At 42.9% G+C, this 24,322-nt stretch overlaps 1 protein-coding gene across 2 annotated transcripts in view; it reads right to left on the minus strand.

Annotated features, from left to right (window-relative positions):
* The window catches only part of PTPN22 (protein tyrosine phosphatase non-receptor type 22), a 53,937-nt gene extending 29,856 nt beyond the window's left edge, over positions 1–24,081 (minus strand). For both annotated transcript variants that reach the window (XM_044447488.1, XM_044447480.1), the window contains exons 1-7: positions 23,580–24,081; positions 9,470–9,578; positions 5,906–5,982; positions 3,806–3,901; positions 2,065–2,103; positions 1,471–1,542; positions 1,313–1,375 (exon numbers count right to left, since the gene is read on the minus strand). In XM_044447488.1, coding sequence (XP_044303423.1) covers positions 1,313–1,375; positions 1,471–1,542; positions 2,065–2,103; positions 3,806–3,901; positions 5,906–5,982; positions 9,470–9,578; positions 23,580–23,666 — 543 coding nt within the window. In that variant the 5' untranslated portion in view covers positions 23,667–24,081. The remainder of the gene's footprint in view (positions 1–1,312; positions 1,376–1,470; positions 1,543–2,064; positions 2,104–3,805; positions 3,902–5,905; positions 5,983–9,469; positions 9,579–23,579) is intronic.
* Between the last annotated feature and the right edge of the window lie 241 nt (positions 24,082–24,322).

Genomic DNA, 24,322 nt, shown 5'->3' on the forward strand with positions numbered 1-24,322 from the left:
GATGGGGCCTCAACGACCTCTCGTGGAAGCCCATTCCACACCCTCGGGGCCCTGACTGTCAGGAAGTGCTTCCTGGCATCCAAACGGAACCTTGGCTCCCTGAGCTTTGCTCCATTGGAGTGTGTCCTGCCGTCCTCTGCAGGGGAGAACAGGTCTCTACCCATCTCCATGTGACATCCCCTCACATACCTGTATGTCACCAACATATCCCCTCTGAGTCTCCTCTTCTCCAGGCTGAAGAGGCCCAGTTCCTTCAGTCTCGCCTCATACGGCATCCCCTGCAAACCGGCCACCAACCTTGTGGCCCTACGCTGCACGACTAACCTGCCTGTATACTTTCTGTAATGAGGGGCCCAAAACTGAGCACAACATTCCAGTTGTGGGCGCACCAGGGTTGTATAGAGTGCTAGTAATACCTCTCTTGATCTAGAAGCCACACTTCTGGCTGTGCAACCAAGGGTGGCGTTCACCCTCTTGACCACCGCATCACACTGCTGACTCATGTTTAGCCTGCAGTCAACCAGCACCCCGAGGTCCCTTTCACAAGTGCTGCTCTCCAGCCACTTGTCACATAACCTGTACTTATGACACCTATTCCTATGCCCCAAGTGCAAGACCTTGCACTTATCCACATTGAACGCCATCCTGTTGTCTCCTGCTCACTTCCATAGTCTGTCCAGATCCTTTTGGATCTGGAGTACCTGCTCCTCAGTTGTGACCACTGCTCCAATTTTAGTGCCGTCTGCGAATTTGATCAGCAAACTGTTCACCCCTTCTTCCATGTCATTTATGAAAAGATTAAACAGGATCAGCCCCAGGACAGAGCCCTGGGGGACCCCGCTTGTCACTGGCCGCCATCCCGATGATTCCCCACTAATGGTTACCGTCTGCTTTTGGTCAGTCAACCATGCCCTAATCCACCGGACAGTGCTTTGGTGTATCCCAAAACTCCTCAGTTTCTCCACCAGGATATCATGGGGCATGATATCAGGATATCATATGATCTGCCCTGGGATTATATTAAGCTCTTCTGTGAAAGGATTACGTCTTCCTTTCGAGTGGTATTTGGAGGTGTTTGGCTATTTATGTGAGTGCTTAGAATTATTAGCCCTTATCCCTTCCACCCACCGACCTGCAAACTCAGGAATATGGGGAATGTGCTGTACTGAAACCACAAAAGAGGCTACACAGACATGTGAGTCAATGAGAGAGATAGGGAGGGGGGGAATTTTCCACAATGATGGATCACCATTGTACATGGAAAGCCCAAGCCCACCCTGCATTCCCATTGTCCAGATGGTTCCACACGTACACTGTCATTCAGTTTCACTTTCAAAGTGCGAATCACATAGTCACTTCTCTTCTCTTCAGCCTCCTAAAGGGGAAACAAACCAGATGACATTTAAATCGCAATTCTTTCTATGAAAGCAGAAGCCTATGAATTAAACAGGAAGGGAGGGATATACCCACACAGAAAATAGAGAAAGGTCCCAGCTGGATTGGAGTCTCATCCACCTCTACCCAGTATCTTTCACATTTTTTCTGTAGGAAAAAAGTAGAAGGAGTTTGTGGTTATTTGTCTTCCTGCTGTGTCTGCTCTCATATCTTTTCCTAGGACAACAACTGATTCATACAGAAAGCCCAATGACAAGATTTAAAAAGAACAGACATTTCTATCATGCAGATGTCTGTATGCCTTTTCCCCCTGCCCAATAGTAGTAATGTCTGTGGAGGAGGGATTGTCATTAAAGAATTGGTCTTGGAGCTTGAGGTTAAAATGCTTTGAGTGTCCCAGTATTCAATCATATGCCTTGTTCTGAAAAAAGTGAGAGCAGGATTCTCAGACAGGATCATGAAAATGCTAGGCTCCTGAATGCAGATCAAGAAATAATCGGGTTTACCTTCCATTGAAAGCAATGATATTAATTATATTATAAAGAGTATATAAACAGTGTACTGAAAAGGGAGAGTCAGTACTAGTTAATACAGACAACACTTGACCCCAAACACAGATTCTTCTATGAAAACTGGAACTTATATGTCATCCTTTCACACAGTACTTACCTTTCCCATTTCAAATTCCATGCAAGCCATGACTATAATCTAGAAAAATAAAAAGAAGAATTTGATTTGGCGGCAGAAGAGCAGATTCCAGATCCAGCTGGCAGCAAAAAAGGCCTTTGGGAACAAATGGCATTTGAAGAAAACTGTGGTGGGCAGGACTAATGGAGGCGTTATAGTTTTCTGATAAAGTTGCTATCATCTCTGTCTTGTTTATTTATTTATTTCTATGCTGCCACACCACCTGAAACACAAATCCTAGGAACAGAACGATGAAGTAGACACATTTCCTTCATTTTGCTGATTTATTTGAGCTGTAACATTTAATTGCTTTTTGCATAGACAGTGGTTTTAGAACCTGAGAAGGATTCTGAGTTAGGCATATTAGACTCTATCAAACTCTAGTAGTTGCTGCTACTAACTTTAGTCTTCTTCCATTGTTGTTATATCTTAGTATTTGCTGTTAGCATATAGGGAAGAAACATCTGGGGAAGTTAAATGCTATCTGGATCTATTATGCAAAAAACAGTTCCATGAATGTAAGAAATAGACTTCCTATAATATTCAAGCTAGAAAAATTGAGAACAATAGAATACCAGGCACTAGAGACCACCAGGCACAAACAGATATGGATGCATTCATACATAATACAAGCATATGGTTTGTTGCTTTAGCTATGAATTTTCTTGCATACCAGCAAAGACAAAACAGGTTATTGTTTTGTGTTCCCTATTTCTGGTTTGTTTCTCTCTTGTCTCTTGCTCATTTCCTCTGTTCCAGAGTTTACAGCATCTCAAATAAGCCATGGTTAAGCGCTGAGATATCACAGGCTATGGTTTAAATATCCAGGTTTCATAAGCCAATAACAAACCATGGGTTCTATTTCTGGTTTATAGCTGATTATTTCTGGTTTGTCTATGGGGATACCTTCATACACAACAATCACAGTTCACAGCAACCCATCCTGGCAATAAACCACAGTGGATTGGGATTTGGTGAAACAATCCAAGTATGCCTAGCAGGCTATTGGGCTTACTGTAGGTTGTTGGCCCTTCCACTTCAGTCCCTCATGAATATATCAGAGGATGCCATGGAAGGACTAAGCCATCTCTCTCCTCCCTATATCACATTTTTCTTTTTCTTTTCCCTTTGAGATCCCCTTTTTGACAGGTATAGACAATCCCTTCAAAGTGGTCAAGCAAGCAAGCAAGCATGCAGATGACACAGCAAGTCTTGATATGTTTTCATGTCATGCAAACCTAATCAACAACAAGCCAGATTTTAGCAAACCACACCATGGCCTATTATTATGTGCAAACCAGTCTCAGTGATGGATTGTTTTTTCCTCCCATTTTCAGATGATGACGACTATGTGTAGAGGCTTTTGCAATCATTCACAGAACTCTACAGCTAAATACCAGTATAGGACTTACTGCCTTTCATGGAACCCCATCCTTTATTGGGAAAAGCTGGACCCTATTGTGTATGCTGTGTTTGCGTCTTGCTGTCAATTGAGCAGCTCCGAACAACATGCACTCTCTCCTTTGCTCTCTCTGAAAGCAAACACTCTTACAATAAGTGTGCTGAATGGCCCCATGGAAACCATGGGTGCAAATATAAATAGTTTGCTTCCTTGAGAAGAGGATAAGATAGAGACACTATTCAGCAAGCAGCATGGACTTTTAAAATGTATTATTGTACAACTGCAATAATAAACAGCAAACAGCACTGATCTGTGGCTTACCAGGATTTTATATTCCCAAACCATCCTCCAGAAGTCCACAACTGTTGTCGAAAGTGGACCCTGGGTAGCTATGTAGGTCTTTGGCTCATATACACCCTAAAAAGGAAGTGAATAAAATACAAGCTTGCATAACTTACTAAAAAGTATCAAGCTGCTGACCATTCTGAAATATTTTACATTTTCCCATGATATCATAAAATGAATTGCCTCAGTAATTTCAGAAGGGCTGCAAGAGGAGGAGACTGTGACCCCATGCTGTTAAATGTCTAAGAGAACTACAAGAAGAGAGAACTTTCCCAGCATGGTTCTGCTCTGAGAAGACAGGGGAATCCAGTTAACCTAGAGAGCAATCTGACATGACCAAGAAGAAACTAAGTGGGTCATCTGCCACTTCCAAAGCCCTGCTGGCTTACACTGGCCAACAAGAGGTAGAGAGAAGACTTTCTTCTTCTCTTTGCCTGTCAAAGATTATTATTTTTTAAATTCCTATCTGCACAGAAACCAGTCAAGGACAGTAACTTCACCAGCCCCAGGGTGGTGCTCTTCAGCAGCATAGTCCAAGGGCCTCCTGGAGGAACAAAGGGGCTTTGCGTATGCTAGTTAGCATGTTGCTGATGGAAGGGCAAGGAAGACAGGAGGGAACAAGGCAGAAACAGCCTTGCTTGGCTTGAATAATGACCACCACTTGGATCCATCGACTGAGCAATCCACCTGCTATCCCCTCTCTCCACGCTGGTCTGCACACCAGGAGCCTCAGTGGGGAGGAAGGAGTCAGCTGCTCACCTCATGCTACTGACTGTTCAAGTGAGCCCCTTCCGACTGCCTGGGGCATGGTAGGATTGGCAGCCCACCCTTGGCTGACTCTTGATGCATCCCCTTCCTGAGGTCCCTTACCGATGGATCCAGGCCAACACCTTCCATGCCTACAGAGTTGTGATGATGAATTGAAAGCCTTCATAGCTGACCATCCCTTCATATTTTCCCAACCATACAGCAAATGTATGGTTCTGTGCACCTGGAGTCATATTCTTGACACACAGAAAGCAGAAGAGAGCCAGTATGCCATGCTACTTAGAGTGCTGGATTGGAGATCTGGATTCTAGTCCTCACTCGGACATAAAGCTCACCGGATGACTGGGCCAAGCACAGACTCTCAGCCCAACCTACCTCACAGGGCTGTTGTTATGAGGATAACATAGAGCTATGTAAGGTGCCTTGATTTCTTTGCCACAGGAAAAATGGCAGGATATCGATGCAATGTTAGAAAAGCTCCGCAATGCAGTGCCAATTCATATATAGATAATATTCTTTCCAATCTGTTAGCCAATGACTCCCCCCCAACTTCCCCCCAGGAATTATCCTCTGGAGGGTGGACCCCTTGTAGTACAGGCTTCCCTCACTAGGTGAGTGTTCCAAGAACCCATCTGCATCACTGTACCCAGCTGGGTTGACGTGAGAGGCTGCATTCAGCTTCAGTGAGTTTGTTTTGGAGACTCTTTCAAAGCATTTGCCTATTTTGTGGTGGCTGACTTACAGGAACAACGTGCAGGAGTGATTTTTTCTCAGCTGAATGTTTTTGACCAAAAATGGCAGGACGCTTGTGCCCCACCTTCCTTATTCACCCGACCTCACCCTGTGTGACTGTCCTTTGTTTCCCCGGAAGAAAAAAGTCCTCAAAGGGAAACATTTTGCAGATGCGGAAGAAGTGAAACAAAAAACGGCAGAAGCACTAAAAGGCATCAAAATTGACAAGTTCAAAACCCATTTTGAGCAGTGGAAAAAATGTCTCGATAGGTGTATTGCATCAAATGGAGAGTACTTTGAAGGTGACTGAAGTCTGAACATGTAAAAATAAATACACAAATTTTTTAAATAAATTCCTGGGTTTTTTGGGTCCCCCCTTGTACACCTAACTTTCAGAGATGTCTTCCTCAATCCTTAGATTCCCTTACTTTTTCCTTTTAATATCCTGAAATGACCCAGTTATTGTCATAGTATATTCCAAAATAATAGTTTGTGTTTATGTTTTCCACTCAGTCGAGCTTTAAGTCAATGAGAATTATATGCAGGCAATAGAATGTCATATCCAAAATGTACTACCTTGATAAAATTGGCATTGATATAATGCGAGTCTTTATCTGATGTAATAAGGGAGAGCTTCACTCTGCTGTGATCATCTAAAAGGAGCAAAAACAAAAAAGAACTGTAAAATGCACTATATTATGAATGCTTCATAGAGGCATAAAGTTTAAGGTACAGAGAATGACAACAATAATTATCAAGAGTCTGGAGCAATTGCCCTAAGAGTGGCTACAACAACTGAGACTATTTGGCTTAGAAAAGAGGCAAGTAAAGGGAGACATGATAGAGCAGTTCAAAGTAATTCATGGTGTGGATAAAGTGGAGGGGGCACGTTTTTCTCCCAGTCCCTTAACACTAGGACCCAGGATCATGCCATGAAGCTGATTGGTAGGAGGTTTAAGACAGAGAAAAGGAAGTTCTTCACAGTGCATAGATAGACTATGGGATATGCTGCCAGTGGTGATGGCCACCAATTGGGATGCGTTTCGAAGGGGATTGAACAGATTCATGGAGGAAGAGGAGGCTATCAGTGGCTACTAGCCTTGTTAGCTATGTGCTAACTCCTTTACCAGAGGTGGCATGCCTACATACACCACTTGCTGAGGTGCTCGGGCAGGCAGAGGTCTCAGGTCCCTCCTGCTTGAGGAATCCTGTGGAAGCTGGTTTTCCACCAAGCAGACAGAGTGCCCAACTAGATGGACCTTTGGTCTGATCCAGCATGGCTTTTCTTATGTTCTTATGGATCACAATGGATGTTCTCTGAAGTTATGTCCAAGCAAACCAGCTGCATAGGCATCCCACGCATTTGGTTAGGAATGCATATGTTAGCACATTAGGGGACATGCAGTGTGCCTCCCCATCTTACTTTCTGGCCTCTCTAGAAGCAGAAAAAAACAGTGACACTAAAATCTCATTATTCTTAATGACAGCTTAGCTTCTTCTACACTGCGCCAACAAAGATTCACAAAAGGAATTGATCTGTCACTACAGGTGTACACGTTTCCTTTCCATTTATCTTCCAGCCTTTACCTCTGTTTTTTAAAAGAACTGGCAGAGAATTTCAGTAACTACATCAGTAAGTGCTCCAAAAATGCTGTGAAAAGTGAGAGTTAAATTCTCCACTTTTTGGAGGAGCTGGAGACTTGCGGAAGTGTTCAGAATGTGAAGGAAACATAGAACTATCAGTTCAATACTTCAAATCAAGATGATTACATAATCAAGGGAGAGATATTGTCCCCTTCACATCTTTTGGTGCACCTTTTTTGCTGCTTTTTCTTCTTTTCTGGTGCCTTTCACCTGACATCTAGGTACTTGGACTCTGGTAATGGTGTGCAAATTAGCTTAAACGCACTGTCATCTTGTCCTCACTTTAGCAGCTGTAGCTGAGAAGAAAATAGGCCAGAATTCTACAGCTGAACACTAGTATATGGATTAATGCCTTTCATGGGACCCCATCCTTTATTGGGAAAGGCCGGGCCCTGTTGCGTATGCTGTGTTTGCGTCTTGCTGTCAACTGAGCAGCTCCAAAGCACATGCATTTTTTCCCTTACTCTCTCTGAAAGCAAAAACTCCTACAATAAGTGTGCTGAACGGCCCCATGGATACCATGGGTGCAAATATAGTTTGCTTCCTTGAGAAGAGGACCAGATAGAGACACACTGTTCAGCAAGCAGCATGGACTTTTTAAAATGTAATGTTGTACAACTGCAATAATAAACAGCAAACAGCACTGATCTGTGTCTTATATTCCCAAATCACTGTCACCTTGTCCTCACTTTAGCAGCTGTAGCTGATAAGGAAATGGACCAGGCAAGACTACACTTATTGGACAGCCGTAAGTGCAAACCAGTGCACTTGTCAAAGACCAATAAAAATATAGTTTGAAAAAGCTCTCTGAAGGTGAATATGACTCATGGAACCATACGTGTGCATAGATGTTATTGCTTCTTGTGGTAGGAACATGTTAAAATGACTCAGTTGTTATGGATCAGACACAGTGATCATTAGTAGCTTTTTACTTGTTCTTAACTCAAAAGGAAAAAAAAATAGGGTGCAGTCCTATGCCCTTGGTGCTTCGGTGCCCCCCAGTCTGGGGGGTTCAGAGATTCCTCCACCCTGCCAGGTAGGAACACCGGAAGCAGCTGCCATCAGCTCTCATCCATTCTATACTGTTTTCAACACATCTAGCAAAGTTGCCTCGAGAGGGAGAAGAGGTTTGATTACTCTTCTCATCTTTCATGGTCTCCTTGTTCGATAAAATGTGGCCTAGCAATTATCAGGATAAAGTAAGCACAAGCCATATGCAACATGTAAAATGACTAGGTGGGCTGAAGTACACTACTTACTGACTATAATATCAGGAAGACTTGACCGCCTGACCGCTCTGCATAGGTTTACAACTAAAGGGTGGTAACTGAGCTGCTGGCCAAGGCAGAAAAGTTTATTGAACTGTGACATAAAGGTGTGGAGACCGCTTCGTTTTTAAGGCAACGGTTTCACCCTTCAGCTGAATCCTGTTAATAAAAACTAGTTTTGAGCCTACGATGTGTCTTTGGTTCCCTCTTGAAATGACAAATCGGCAAAAGTTCTCTCAGGAGAGGAATTATAGGGTGTAATTTACCCACCATCCTCTTCTCCCCGTCCACCTTGGAGAGGCAGCCAGAGTGGCTGTGCTGCCAGGTGTCTGGGGGGGGGAGTCAGCCTTTCTGCTCCCCCTTCTAAGCTATCCTGTGGTCCAGGGACCATCGGATTGTTCTCTTAATGGCTAGGAAAAAGACAATTTCACTTGGGTTAGTGCTTCCATCAAAGCAGGATTGGATTATGATTACAAGAGTCTCACAAGTACCCCATCCCATGACAACACCACTGTTTTTTTGCTGCAGGAACCACTTTCATAGTTATTGCTTATTCCTGGGTATTCCTATCCATATAAAGGTAAGGGTGCTTTTCTTAGTATCTGGAAAAAACCCTGAAACAAGGGTAGGTAACTTCTGGCCCTCAGGCGTAGCACATGACAGTGGCCAATGGCTCAGGGAATACGTACCCGTGGACATGACCAGTGGGCAGTCTCAGCTGGCCATGGGTGCAGCCAGGGTCAGCATCCCCCTTGCCTCCCCACACATACACAGACTTCTACACACTCACACTCACACCCAGTCGAACACCTGCTCACTTCCTCCCATGGACTTGCCTTCACACACACACAAAATTCAAGGAGGAAGTGGTGTTCAGGGTGGCTCTTCTTGCACACCGTTCCTCCCCATAACAAGTGCACCCCCCCGGCCTGGCAACTGCCTGTTTTGTGGGCTGTGGGGAACCAAATCTTCATGGCAGGATCCTGTTGCAGTAGGGAGAAGGATTAGGACACCTGTAGGGGAACATCCTGAGGCATCCAGGGACCACCTGTGGCCTGCAGGCCATAGATTTCCCATATGTGCTGAAAATGATGCATGGAGGTTTTCAGACATAGATCAGAAAGCATGTATCGATTGTACCAGTGTCTTGATGCGTATGGAGTAGGGCCCATATCTTTGCCTATTGTGAGAGTGTGTTCGTGCTCGTTAATTATTATTCCTAACTTACATGGCAAGATATCCTTGTACCGGTTCTTGCTGATATTTTCTGGCATCTCAGATGTAGCTGTTGGGTAGATTTTGTCTGCTTTGTAGGTTGCCGATTGCCTTTTCAGTTTCTGAGGTTAAAATATAAAGAAAAAAAATACAGCAAACATGTAAACAGTATCACAGGACTGCATCTCTCATTATTTCCTGACTAGCCTCTCTTGAGACAACCACAGCAAGAACTAAACAGCCGTCATTACTGAGCAGTGGGAGGCTTCAGAGGAGTGGAAAGTTTATGTGCCGAGCAGGAACCATGCGTAACACGAGCACATGAATTTCTGATGTGGCTTCAAAGAAAATTACCCATTTGTACCGAACTTCTGCCGTCCTTGCACAGGTGTGATGTGGTGGAATCACACCAAGCTCAGGCAAGTCTGGAAAATATGAAAGTCCTTCAACTGTTGACAAATGAGGAGCAGCTCAACTGGAGCAAAACGCTACATTTTTTCCAACAACACCCCTCTGCCATATCAATAGTCAAGCTCTTGAATCATCTAAAATTCCAGTACCCATGACAAAATACAGCAGAGCCCTTCACTGGATTCCACAAGACTGAGAAGGAAGAAGTATGCACATAACCAGCATATGTGGAATTTGGAAAATGTCTCGTTATTGTACAGATTCTACAAACTTTCCACATAATCCTGACAATGGTTACAGAAAGGCAGATACTAAGGCCTGCAGCGGTCACTAACATGTTATTCGAATTGTGCTTCTTTTATGGGGAGGGTGGCATCTTGGAAGACACAATTCCCATCACACCCAGCTGAGTCAATGGTGATATCTGAGTTGATGCCACAGCACTTGGAGGGCCACAGGTTGCCCATACCTGAATTAATGCATCCAGTTAAGACTATGTTCTACCCTCTTATGCTTTCCACCCTATTGTACACCAATATTTCAGGCATTCCAAAACAGTGAACATTCCATACCAAGACACTGCCACATTTACATAAACCAATTCAAAGCATTTAAGTATCTTGGTGCAAAAATCAGGGCTGAGTGATGAATTAGAAAGGAAAAAATTCTATTGGATCTCCCCATTTTTTCCACTTTTATTTTCAGTTAGCTATCAGGGATGTGGCTCCAAATCTGATCAAGGAAATATTGCCAGTTAAGAGGGTATTTATCCTCCTTCTCCAGTGCCATTCTTCCAATCTGAATTAGCCTCTCAATGCCACACTCAGCTATGATAAGGAAAGTCAGAATTCTGTCTATATTGTCCATCAGAGGGGCGAACCCTTGCTTCCAGGAAGCTGATTTAGATGAGGAAACAATACTGGAGAAAAGGGCTAAGCTGTTACCCCAAGCATTGTGGCTTAAGGTTGCTTAGAATATTTGAACCTCAGCCTTCCATTTGAGTCACAACACTCAGCCCAGTTCCCTCACATACCCCAACATGACTGATCTGAAGTAAGAGCAAAAATGGCAAGAAATCTAGTTGCAGATTTACCATGTAGCATGTACTTTGGTTTCCTGAAAGAGCTAAGTTAGTCAGGTGATTACAGATGGTGGTAACTACTCAGTTGGTCTGCCTTCTGGAACTGGCTTCTCTGTGTGGATTATTCATGGTTAACAAGCCATGACTTGTTACTGAAGTTGGATTCAGACAACATAATAACCCACCTTTTAACAACTGCCCAAAGTTCAACAACCCACACTCAGCATTGTCATGTTGTGTGAAGCCAGTCACTGTCTGAAGGACCATAAGATAGTTCAGATTTCTGTCTTTGAAGTCAGAGACAGCATCATGACCTTGGGAGGGAATCTGCTCCCTACTCTTCCTCTTGCAGTAGATGTAGAAAGAACTGTTGTGGTTGAAAGGAAGTATTTCAGGGGGCAGGGAAGGAGGAGAATGTAGATGCCATGATATGAGCCATCCTAAGCCTCTAGCAGCCTCCTTCAAAATGCCTTCTCTAGATGGTACCTATCCACCTGCCCCCCCCCATAAAATGCTCACCTAAAAAAAAATATGCAGGGAACAGGAAGATGAAGATCACATCAGCCACTTCTGCTTTGCACAGGATGACCATAAGCCTCTGAACTTCAGGAAGGAAGATCACTGAAGGTGCAGCCTACAGGACTGTACCCTTAGTGCACAACACTATAACCTTCCAGTTCACAGAATGAGCCCACTTTAGGGCATGCTGGGAGTTGAAAGATTTTGGCTACATAGGCATAGGACTACACCCTAATTTAAAACACTGTTGTGACTGCAGATAATTTATTCTACTTCCCTGGAACACATTTATTTGGAAAGAAACAACACTTAGTTCCAGAAAAGGACTTTGTGTCTAAGTGTAAAAATAAGAAAAAATCAAGAATCTCTGTAAGCATGTACATTTCATTGCAAATCACGCAGAAAGCGTCAGATATGGGGCAATATAGAATTTATTTACTTATTAAAAGCTTTTCTATCCTGTTTCCTACAGAATGTCTCAGGACGGCTTACAATAAATAAGTAGCATAAAACAATTCCCCCCGGCGACATCCAACCATTAATATACTAAAACTTCAGTTAAGGAAGTGAAGAAGGTGGCGGGGGTGCTCCATGCATAACAGCAGGCCAGTTCACTGGGGTTTCTGGAAATTCCGTGGGCTGTGGGGTGAATGAACTAGTGGGAGACAGCATCAGAGGGCACATTTCCATTCCTGCTTGTCCCCATCCAAATATTCATGTTCACAAATATCTCATCTGACTAGGGCTCCTGTAGAACACACTTGCTAGGAACTGAAAAGCAGTGTGCTACACCTGTCTTATTAAAATAGCTTCGTACTAAGGGCAAAACTGCCAGAAAATGAGAAACTGTAAGTGAAAAACAGAAGACTAGATGAGTCAAAAGCTTATTACAAAGCAGTGTCATGCTCAGCTCTATGAGAACCATTGAATCAGAAAATTGGAAGAGTACCAAACGCCTTGACTGAGACAGAAGCCTTTAGACCCAAACATTCCTAACAGATTAGCCTAAATTTCTCTCAAGTGACCCTTATTACTAAATCTGTTGCATGTAGCCATGAACCAGGGAATTGAAGACAGCACAACAGGCCTGTGTTTGTTCATAGGACGTCTTCATGTTTCTTTCCTTTGTGCTCTCTAGGAGACCCAGGTGCAAATGCTTGCAACTTGGCACCACCCCTGACCATGAAATAGAGCAGTACAACTTCCCAGTCAGCATGGCCAATAGTCAAGGATGATGGGATAGTACCAGCTTGGAGAATATTGTCCTAACTGGGCAAATATATGTGAACAAATAGTACAAGCAACACCAGATGTGAACTACAGGTACCCTAACCCTAAACCTAACCCCTTTGTGACAGCTCTGTGGTGGATTTCTCCTACAACTGGAGTGCAGGATGGCTCTGCCATATGGTCTTCAAGTATTGCAAAGAAAAGTATGTATTTAAATAGCACTTTACAATAAAGCAACAATTCAAAATACTTAAATGTATTAATTATATTGGCAACCTTAATATACAATATAGCTACAGAAATAAAGCTAAAAAATACGTATCCAATATACAATATTAACAATCAATCTTGCATAAAGCCCATATAATAAAACTTACATAAAACCCATATGAACATTCAAACCATCACCAATCTCCTTACGCAAGCAAAAAAAAAATTCAGACCCCTCTTAAACTCTTTCAAACTTTCTAACCACAGTGGTAGCAGGAGAGGATGCCGCAGAGGAAGAATGAGGTCCTAGTATGCATGGGAATGGAACACTACAATTCATGAGGTAAAAAGGGTCAGGATGGCCTGACCCATGGATCTGGGGACTCAACCCAGAACACTCCAGGACAAAAAAGGGGAAAGGTATACCGAATAATGCAGTCATAAAGCCTTAAAACTAGGACCAAAATCTTCTAATCAGCTCCGTCCTTCAATGGAAGCCAATGCAGGACTTCATGATGGCAGGTAATATGGGAAAATTAAGTAAGATTAAAAACAGTCCTAACAATATTCATCTGTACCAGAATCAAAGGAGAAGAGGAGGACAGAGGAAGTCCTGCTTAAAGACTGTTACAATAGTCCAAGTGCAACACAACCAAAGCTCAGACCAGAATATGTACTGTCACTGGAGACAGGAACTTGCAAATCTGTCAGACATTCATTGGCTGGAAATTACAAATTCACATTGTACTTTCAATAAAGGAGCACAGCACATGCTGTCACCCACCAGGAATTCCAGGTCCCTAGCAGCTTGCACCAGGACCAGCTGGGAGCCTTAAAGACAGAGAGGAGGTATAAAAGAACAACAAGAAGAAGTGTGATCAGGATGAAAAATAAAGACTTCAGTTTTATCCATATTCAGCATGAGACAGTGGGAACACTCCCATACGGAATTTGCTAATAGGCAATTTTGCATAGATGCCCATTCCCTCCTCTGCGAGCTGATCAAAGTATTGGTAAAGCAAGGTGTTCAAAGGATTCCATCAGCATAAATATGATGTTGAAAACCAAAATCAGAGATAAGACAACTCAAAGGAAGTGTATAAGAGAAAGAAGAAGAGGTCCAAAGACAAATCCATGGGTCACCCCAACAGTAAGAGGAAAAGGATTTGAAACAGTGCCAGGGAAAAAGCCAATCTGGCAAGAAGGAAGTCAACCAAGAAATGTCAATAATACCCAGGATGCTGAAAGTAACATGTGATGCAAGGTATCAAATGCTGCTGAAAAATCCAGCATCACCTGCACCAATGTAAGGCAACAAAGATATCATTCAATGCCTGAGAAAGCATCAGCTCCATTGAATGGCCAGTCTGAAGCTCTGATTGAAAAGAATAATTGAAATCATGGGAAGGTAGATAAGAAATCAACTGAGAGAGAGCAACTCCCTCCATAGAATTTTAGATAGAAATCACTTAAGTGAAAAGAGACAGTAACTTAAGTTTTCTTCAGCAAAGTACAAAGAAAAGCATGCTTACAAATAAGAAAACCAGGAAAACTACATGTGGACAAAGAACAATTGACTAGATGGGTAAAAAAAAGTCAGGAAGAAAGGTCACAAAGAGAGAAGTGAAGGAAAAGGATCAGAAGGCTGAGCAGAAAATAGGGTAGAAAAAACATCTTGAAACATTTAGTCCTTTGTGATCTCAATAAAGCAAAGCCACGGCGGGGGTGCGGGGGGGGAGACACACTGATTCAAAAGATGGCAAATATTTGCCACTTGTTCATTCTTGTCTTTCCTGATTTAAGAAAGCAGAAACACGGGTGGGATTGGCAAAATAGGAAAGGTAGTGCTGATGCCTCTTTATGGCCAAATGTGATTACATATTGCCTAAAAGGTACTGGTAAGACTTTGTACAACAAAAACAGAACTCCTCCTCTCCAAAGCCCACTGCATTGGGTAATTTCTGGCTGATCTCCACTGAGGTGTTGCAATATATAGTGGCTTCCCAACCCCAGAGATTTCTGGATGACCTGAATTATCTAGATCCATTTCAATCCGGGTTCAGGTCTGGCTATGGGTACAGAGCCTGTTTGCTCACCTTGGTGAATGATCCACCCAGGAATTGGATAGGAGCCTTGTCACTTTTGGTACTCCTGGACTTCTTGCCAGCTTTCTATACCATTATATCCTTCTGGAGTGACTGTCTGAGATGGAACCGAGAGGAGCTATGGACTCTGGTCCTTCTTGGAGGGGCAATCTAAAAGGGTGATGCTGGGGGATTCTTATTTGGTGCCATGCCATTGGCCTGTGGTGTTTCTCAGAGTCCCATACCCAGACCCCATTCTATTCAACATATAGCCACTGGGAGATATTGTCCAGAGTTTTATCGTTTGGTTCCACCACTATGCTGATAACACTCAATTTTCCTTTCTGTCTAAACTCAAAGCTGTTCTGGTTCTAAATCAGCATCTAATTTCAGTAACAGACTAGATGAGGGCAAACAAATAGAAGTTTAATTTGGACAAGACTGAGGTGTTCTGGCTAGCCAAAAGCTGATCAGAGAATAGGGTCTCTGGCTGTTCTGCATGAGGTTACATTTCTCCTGAAGCCTTGGGCTTGTGGCACTCCCTGAACATGCAATGAAAATGCATGCAGTGCATTTTCAAGTTACAGCTGATGAGTCAACTGTGGTCATAGCTAGTGATGTCTAATTTGACCATAGTCACATATGCCTTATTTGCATCCTATCGGACTACTGTAAGATGCTGAATGTGGGGTTTCCTTTGGAAGTGTATTTTGAGCTGGGGCAAGAGAGGGTTTTCTCAGCAGCTGTTCACCAGCTGTGGAATTACCTGTTGGAAGAGGCTAGATTCACTGCCTCTCTGCTGTCCTTCTGCTGGCAGGTAAAGACCACTTTGGCATAAAAGGTGGGTCTTCTGGGTTGGGTGTTTTTATTCTGTTATTGCTATATTATTCTGTATTCTAATGCATTATTGTATTTTGTTTTAATTGTTTTTTATTTATGATTGTAAGCTGCCCTGACTGCCAATTTTCTTAGTAGAAATATGGAGAATAAATCAATGCAATGAACCAACCAACAAACATGTTTCCTTGTACTCTATGTGGCCAGTAAAATAAAACACATATTTCAGGCACATTTACCAAATAGCAACTACTCTAATTTCTGGGATGTAAGCAATACAATAACATAGAAAGAAAAAGTGGCACCTGCAATCGTTTCTGAACTAAACATATAGACTCAATAATAATCAACAACAAGGAAGATCTCACATATGATCTGACCCTCACAAGAAAGAAAAACTGCAGTCTCAACTGAAGGTTGTGACTCCCTTTCCTGGCTTATTGTGGACATAGGTTTTTATCTTATAACAGTGGCCAAAATGGAAGACAATTTTTGAAAAATAGTTGGGTGAGTACTTTAGGTGCTCCCCTGGATGGAGGAAGTAACATCTGACCTGGCATGGCTCTGTTGACAGTTGTTACCTACAGGTGGTGAACTGAAAGTGCATCCAGATACAGAGAAGGCCCCACAGTCATGCAAATTGCCCTGAGAAGGAGCAGTTTTCAACACAGCTGCATTTAGTCAAAGGTTCCTTCCTCCATGACTACTAGATCCACTGAGATCTTTGCTATGAAGTATTTTACAGCTGATCATCCACTAGTCCTTTATGCATGTGTGCTAGTTCACTTCTGAAATAGCCAAATCTCTCAATTTCATTTCCTCTCAGTTTCTCATTTGCCAATCTTAAATTGGTTTGTCCTGGATTTTGAGATGTTTTTAAAAATTGCATTAAGATTTGTATGCATTTGTATGCAAAGTGCAGACCATTGTCTTTGGAATAACAGGATGATTCTGCATTCTGCATAGCCTAAACCCCAGAAGAGGCTTTTAATGCCAGTTAGGATCATGACAGCAGGCCCTGGAGCACAGTGTCAGAGAACAATGCCAAAAGATGATATTTTGTTGTCAGTGTTGAAGTGCAATCCAATTTCCAATTTGGTCACTTTTTGAGAGACTGTGTGGAGTGTCACTTTTTTCTTTACCCAAGGTGGCAAAATGTCTTCAGCTGGTCTTGATGGCAGGCCTCAGAAAAGGAACACAAGAGAACATGTCCCTCCAAACAATACCTTGAGACTGAGTAACTCCCACAAAACCTGGATTATAAGGCATTGACACAACCAGGTCAAAGGTTAACTACCGCCAGCACTCATTCATTATTACATTCATAATATTGGACTGTGAAAACTAGAAATCCACTGTGAAAGTCATTCAGGTTATCATATGAATGTGAAAATGGGTCCAGTATTTTCTTGTAAAAAAAGAAATGGGGAAGCCTAGTTCTTGTGCGATGTCTGTCTGTTCTCTCAATTTCATTTAAATTCTCTGCTTCTGTAAAATGTGGAAAGTCCCTGACATTATTCTGATGAACTAATGAGGCAGTGATGATCATCCTCACTTCAAACAGCCATATCAGATGCCAAATTTCATCCCTACCACCATTCACATGTACCTTTTACAGTTTAATAGTCACAAAGTGTATGGATGCAGCTCCACAGGGGAAACTGAATGTGTAAAGTAACTGTCCATGAAGCTGCTTTCTATCCCTAATTGTAAAATTCCTTGCAATATTTGAAAATTTGGGTTTCGGAAACCAAAGGTCCTTCTAGCTGACAACTACAAAGACATCTAATTGCTGCTAATTCTATGTTAGGGATTATGTTCGCCCTGCTTCAGTTGTGCCTAATCCCCATGTGCTAAGAGAATATCCACTGGGGGCATGTGGCTCTGGGCTGCTGGGAACAGGAAGCCCACTCTGCACAAATATGGGAAGAGAGATGTCTCCTGCCCATATGGGATGCATTAGAAATGGTGCTGATCTCCCACCCTGTGCTGAGCTTGGAGAAACACTGGCTGAGCAAATCATTTAGCAATAAGTGCAGTGAATCATGCCCCTCCGAGTTGAGCTCATGTCTGCCACTAGGTCAGCACTTTGTGGACCCTTGGGAAGGAACATTCCATACATTCATCTGTCGGAGACTATCGTCCAGGCTTCATGTGAGCTCACCCCCTCTTCTAGCTTCCTGATGCAGGTTTTTCTTCTGTGGCTGGTGGTCTAGGGCTAGCGGCAGCAATGTTGTTGTTGTTGTTAAGGGCATCAGTAAAATGGCACTTTTATGCATAGCAATAGGATTTTTTTAGATATTGTTGGGGACTCAAGTCAAGTGACTCACTTCCAAGTCCGAGTCAAGTTATGTCAGTGACTTAACTCAGACTCAACTTGGGAGCAGCGAGCAAGTAATTTGACTCAACTCAAGATTTCTACATTTTTTACTACTGAGTCACTCCAGGGCTTACCATGTGGCAGGATATCCTGGAAAGCAGGAACAAACACACCAGAGGTGGTGGGAAGGAGTGGGACAGACTAGGGAGGAGGAGGTTGCGATAGGGGAGAGAGAAGGGAGGGCTTCAGCTCTTCTTTTGCATGAGGGAGGCAGTGGGAGGGAGGGACAAGGGGTGAGGTGGCGGTGGGGAAGCAGGTTGTGATGAGGCGGGGGAGGGAGGTTGGGTCTTGAGACTTGACTCTACAGATTCCTGCAATGACTTGAGACTCTACTTGGACTTGAAAGTAAAGTCTTGAGACTTGTAGTGAAGGACTTGAACACAGCACTGTTTTTTTTAAGTAATGGGGTTTCTTAAAATGAAAATACACAGGTGAAACAGAAAAACATTCTCCATATTTTATCAGCTTCATCTGAGAGTAACTGGTAAGGTAATGAAGGCAAAGGCAGAGGTGCAAGTAGGCAAAGGGGAAAAATCAGCGTGGCTGCAGTATCTCCCACTTCAACCTCAGAATGAAGCAAGACAATAACCGTCATCCAAGGGTGAGCAGAAGCCGGACCTGGATCCATTGGTAGCTCTCTGGGTGATGTGCAGTAGATTGGCAAAGATTTCTGATTCCCAGTTGTTAAAAAATAGTAATGACCCATACACACAGCCTCCCCTATTATACTTCTGAAAGGAAATAAGGTTAGGTTTACCAGTAGATCCTTGCGCAGAAGGACTGGGAGTGCCTTGAGTACCAGTCTGGTACTTAAAACTAATTCCTGGGTTTTAAATCTAAGGGTGTGCTTTTTGCACCATTTGGTGCCAGTTCCATTTGGTGGGTCTTGGGGTTCTAGTAAAAAGCAGGGTAGATCCTCCAAGCTTGAAGTCTGCCCACTGCTGGTGAATTCCTATACAAAATTTGCATATACACATAGGGAGAAATGAAAATATGGGAGTGCATGAATTGCAATTGAATGGTTTTGCTACCATTCAGGGCAGCATAGAAAGATATATTGACATGAAGGAATGAAATGTCTCATTTATCCCTGTCTTCAGCTCTCTCAGTCTTTCAGAGAATTATCACGTCATGTCTGGGCATGACTTCCAGGGATGGGGTGGGGAGAGTTGCTTCAGTCCAGAAGCTCTTAGGGCATTTTCACAAGCACTGCTATGAAGTCTTTTTAGTCTGGAATGAGTCACTGGGGGATATTGTTTTAAAAAACCTGTTCTAATTGGGCCAATATCCTAGTAACCGATGTAGATTTTCCAACTGAGTACAAAATGTGGGAAACATTCCCCCTCCACAAAAGTGTGTGTGTGTGTGGGGGGGGGACTGCACACAAGAACTGGAGAAACTTGAAGACAACCTCAGGATAGGTTGGCCCAAAATGTTTTTCTGCCTGAGGCAAAGGGCAAAATGGCACTTATTCCCACACTGGACAAAAGCTGACTGGATTAGCAGTTGATGATGGGACAGCATCCTGTACTACAACCAAAGGCAAAAGGTTAGCTTGGCGGTTACAGGGCAGGCTACTTGGGTCATAGCTCATTCCATACCTTGCTGCCACCTCCCACCATCTGCTGCCTGAGGCAACTGCCTCACTCTGACTGATGGTAGTGCTGGTCCTTATCACAACCTCTGCCTCTGGTGTAAGATTGTTATCTCCCCTGTTTATCCAGGTTGGCAACTCTGTGGGCACAGAACACTGGAGCGCAATGCATAACAAGGGGGATCACATGATTGCTGTAGCCCAGCCACAGTGAGTTGCAGTGTATGGTCAAAACCATTCAAACCCTAGCGGAGGTTGCCGTGGGTCATCTGAATCTAGGCGGCAGGGGTTACTGGAAGGGGAAACAGCCTTCAGATAGCCCTACCACAAGTTATAAATAACCCTATAACAATGCTGCCCCCCATTCAAAATGTCTGCTGCCACAAGACACAACCTATCGTGGCTTAAGTAGGCCGTGGTGGGTTGTAGAGATTCTGTGAACCTGCCCAGTGTCACGAATAATACACTCAAGGGAACTAGGTAGGTTTGTTTGCAAAGCAAAATGCTAATTTATATCACTTTGATAGCTGTCAAGGGCAAAAAAAACCTGGTTACAGTTTCAATTGTCCCCCTTTACCTTTCAGATGGAGGGCTCCTACCACTACCAATAAAAAAGAATTTTGCGGCTGTGCAGTCTTTTTCTCCTTTCTCTTCTCGCTGCTTCCAGACAAGACTTTTAATGGGTAGACACACAGCTTCATTCATGGAATTGTATGGCCAGGCCTAGACATCTTCTACTTGTAAGCCTCTCAAACTTTCCACCACTTCTTTCATCTTTTTCCTTAATTCTTTAAGCAAGAAAAGATTGAATAGCTGTATAATGCAATTCTGGTTGTTAATACTAAGATCCCACTGTCTAGAAATACCTTCTGTGATAAGTTTTTTTACTAATTTAATGGTGTCTTAATGCTCTTTAACATCTACATGAAACCGCTGGAAGAGATCATCAGGAGGTTTGGGCTGCAAATCATCAATAGACTGATGACACCCAGCTCTACCTCTCGTTTACATCTAGTCCAAGTGAGGCAGTGGCTGTACTGAACCGGTGCCTGGCCGAGGTAATGGGCTGGATGAGGGCCAATAAACTGAGCCGCAATCCAGATAAGATGGAAGTCCTGTTGGTGGGTGGATCGAGGTTTCAGGTAAGTGATTTTGACCTTGTCCTGGACAGGGTAGCACTCCCTCTAAAGGACAGGTCTGCAGCTTGGGAGTGCTGCTTGACCCGGAGCTGTCATTGGAAACCCAGGTGGCAGCGGTGGTGAAAAGTGCTTTCCTACAGCTTTGGCTGGTCCATCAGCTGTGTCCTTACCTACACAAGCGCTGCCTAGCAATGGCAAGTCATGCTCTGGTAACCTCCCGGTTGGATTACTGCAATGCGCTCTACATGGGACTGCCCTTGAAAATGGTCCAGATACTTCAGCTGGTAGAAAATAGAGGGGCCAGACTGCTGAAGGGGAACGGCTGTTATTCTCATATAACGTGGTCTCTATCAACTCCACTGGCTTCCAGTTGAAGTCTGGGCCCAATTCAAGGTGCTGGTTTTGACCTATAAAGCCCTAAACAGCTTGGGACCCGGATACCTGAAGGAACGTCTCCTTCCATATATGCCATCACACCCCTTAAGATCAGTGGGAGAGGCCCTGCTCCGAGAACTCCCCCTAAAGGAGGTAAAAAGGACATCTACTTGGAACAGGACCTTCTCTGTGGTGGTGCCCAGAATATGGAACATGCTCCTCAGTGAAGTTCGCCTGGTGTCGAGCCTATACTCTTTTTGGCACCAGGTTAAAACCTTTTTCTTTAATAGTTATTTTAAAAAATAGTATTTTCCTGTTTACATTCGCTTTTATTATATTTGGTTTTGACTGGATGTATTTGTTTCTGGTTTTGATAATTTTATTTTATTGTCCTATTTATTGTTTTATGGTTTTGCTTTTAAGCATGTAAGTCATCCTGAGACACAATAGTGAAGGATGGCATACAAACGTTTTAAATAAATAAATATTGCTTTAATCAAGATTTCTTTATGATTATAAGCTGCTCTGTGAACCATTTTTCTTAGTAGAAAGGCAGTAAACAAATCTAGACAAACAAATAAGAACAAAGAAGTTGTCAGAGAGCACAATGGGTTTACAAATGGAAGACAATACTTAGATAATGTATAAAACTGCGTATAAAACTGTGTGCAATCATACAATAAAAGCCTGATTTGGGAGAACTTTTTGTCAATGTAGCAGCCCAAAAGGTGTTTGTTTTCCTAGCAGCAATTTATCTTCAGGGACATGCCCTACGCCGTACACTCAGTTTACAGATGACACTGGACATGTGGACTTCACTGCTTCCCCCTAGATGAACTGAGGATGTGTCCCAGAACATTCGCAACGCACTGCACAGTCTGAAAGCCATTGTTTTATGGGGCTACTGACAAGTTGCCATTTTGCTAAAAGCTACACTTGCGGCCATCATTTTATTTATTTATTTATTTAAAAATTTCTATGCCGCCCCATTTGCCGAAGCCTCGGGGCAGCCTACAACATCAGTTAAATATATAAACCACTAAAAATATAAAACACATGAACATTATAAAATCAGTCGCCCTGGCCGATAAAATAAGTCGCCCTGGCCTACCTTGGTGTTCCCTCTTTGCTATTTCTTTTTTATTCTTTGATGGCCACTCTAGCCAATAATATCAGTGATCATTTTGAAATGATTCTTGAACCCTTCAGAGATTACAAATTCTATTCTTCTCTTCCCCTCTTTTGTCTGTGAGAGGGGAAGAAAGAAGCAAGAGGGGAAGAAATGTCATGATGCTCATTTCTGAAGAAAAGTGTGTATTATTCAAGACGCAGTCCATGAAATAGATGGAAAAATTATATTACACACAATATTAAGCTTGCACATTCCATGGAGTAGCTGGCAATGAAACCTACCTGTTTTTACACACACAGAGAGAGAAAGAAAAGCTAAGGCAGCTCTAATTAAATCTGCAAACTTCCCTTCCAATCATAGCCAAATCACATTCCCCATGAAGCATTCTAGGAAGAGTTATTAAATCCGAGCTTGGCCCTTTTGGGCATTGCCAAGGCACACTGATGCTCCTTCCAAACCTCTTCTCCTTGCTCCTGTTGCTTCTTCACTTGCCTTTGCCAAGGAGAAGGAGTGGCTACCTGCACTTTTCCTGCAGTAGTGTGGATCTGGTCAAAGTGAGAAAGCCAGTCCACAATAAACTTCCTAATTTGCTGTAAACTATCCTTTACAGACTTTTAAGTATGGGATGGTATAGAAAAGTTTTAAATAAATAAATAAATAAGCAAGCAAGCAAGCAAGCAAGCAAGCACACACTGGCAACAAGTAAAGAGGTGGGTCCACTGAGGCAACTGTGCCTGAGCGTCTCCCCAGAACTGACATTGTCTAAGAAAAAGGAATGTCTCTCAGCCCATCTGTAATCCAAGCTCTGTTTTCCCCTCCCCATGTTAGCAGGAAATGAACCCATATCATTTTGCAACAAAGCACTATGCCTTTAATACAGTTAACATGAAGAAATAGGAAGAACAGAGTTTGGAAATTGTAAAGTCCCTTAAAATCCAAGCAGTTAAAAAATTTCATCATCTATCGTTGAAGTCCAGCTATTAATTTACATGCTAGAAAACTTAATGTAATTATTAAGCTACAGGTTGCTGTAGCTTAATAATTACAACTTATGGTAAAGGCTGCTGTTGTAGTTAGGTGTTTCCCCCTAGAAATAGGTGAAACCCAGAAATATTGCCACAAGTTACTTACCAAAAATTCACTTGTGAACTCCCCTCTGTTGAGCTTTGTGTTTCTGGCCCTTTCCAGGTTTTGCATGATAATTTCTCGTTGATCCATGCTGTGAAACTAGGTGAAGTTGAACTGCCAGAGGTAGAGATGGACATGACAAGTGCATGCCACAGTGGAAACAAGAACCAGTGTGCAAGGTTCCTGTTGAAGTTTGTGGTTTACTTAGTTCATCACAAGACCTAAAGGAAATTAGTTATGTATGTAGCCGCCACACTGAGGAAATTAAAACAACCTTTTCTTTCCGGGCCCTAGTGCCTCCTTTTGAAAGAATGAACTTGTATCTTTTTCATCCCTGATCCTACTGAATGTGCTGCTCTTTCCCCCACCCCCCAAGCTCAGATTTTCACCAGGTAATCCTCTGAAGCAGAAGGAAAAAATCTCGCATAAATTGGCAACAGAAAAGGTATATCAAGTCCACAATATATGCTGTTTAACAGGATCACTGTTCTTTACAAGCTCTGACTTCTTGATTCACGAGTCTGAAATATTTTGGTCTTGATAAGCAGCCTTCTCCAATTTTTTTAAACGCTTCTCATTCATCCATCTCCCCCAAGGGAAGTGGTTTAGCTTCCCAAATGCATTAGTCATACCTCAGCCCTAAACTTTGCCAGAAAACTCAGAAATATTCAGACACTTGTGCCCTTTCACATGGCCTGGGATGAACTGTACAAAGATGCATCACCATCAGATGTTTATGCTAGTTT

The sequence above is a fragment of the Varanus komodoensis genome, unplaced genomic scaffold (genome assembly GCF_004798865.1).
Source record: "Varanus komodoensis strain SLA01 unplaced genomic scaffold, ASM479886v1 scaffold1, whole genome shotgun sequence".
Classification (NCBI taxonomy): domain Eukaryota; kingdom Metazoa; phylum Chordata; class Lepidosauria; order Squamata; family Varanidae; genus Varanus; species Varanus komodoensis.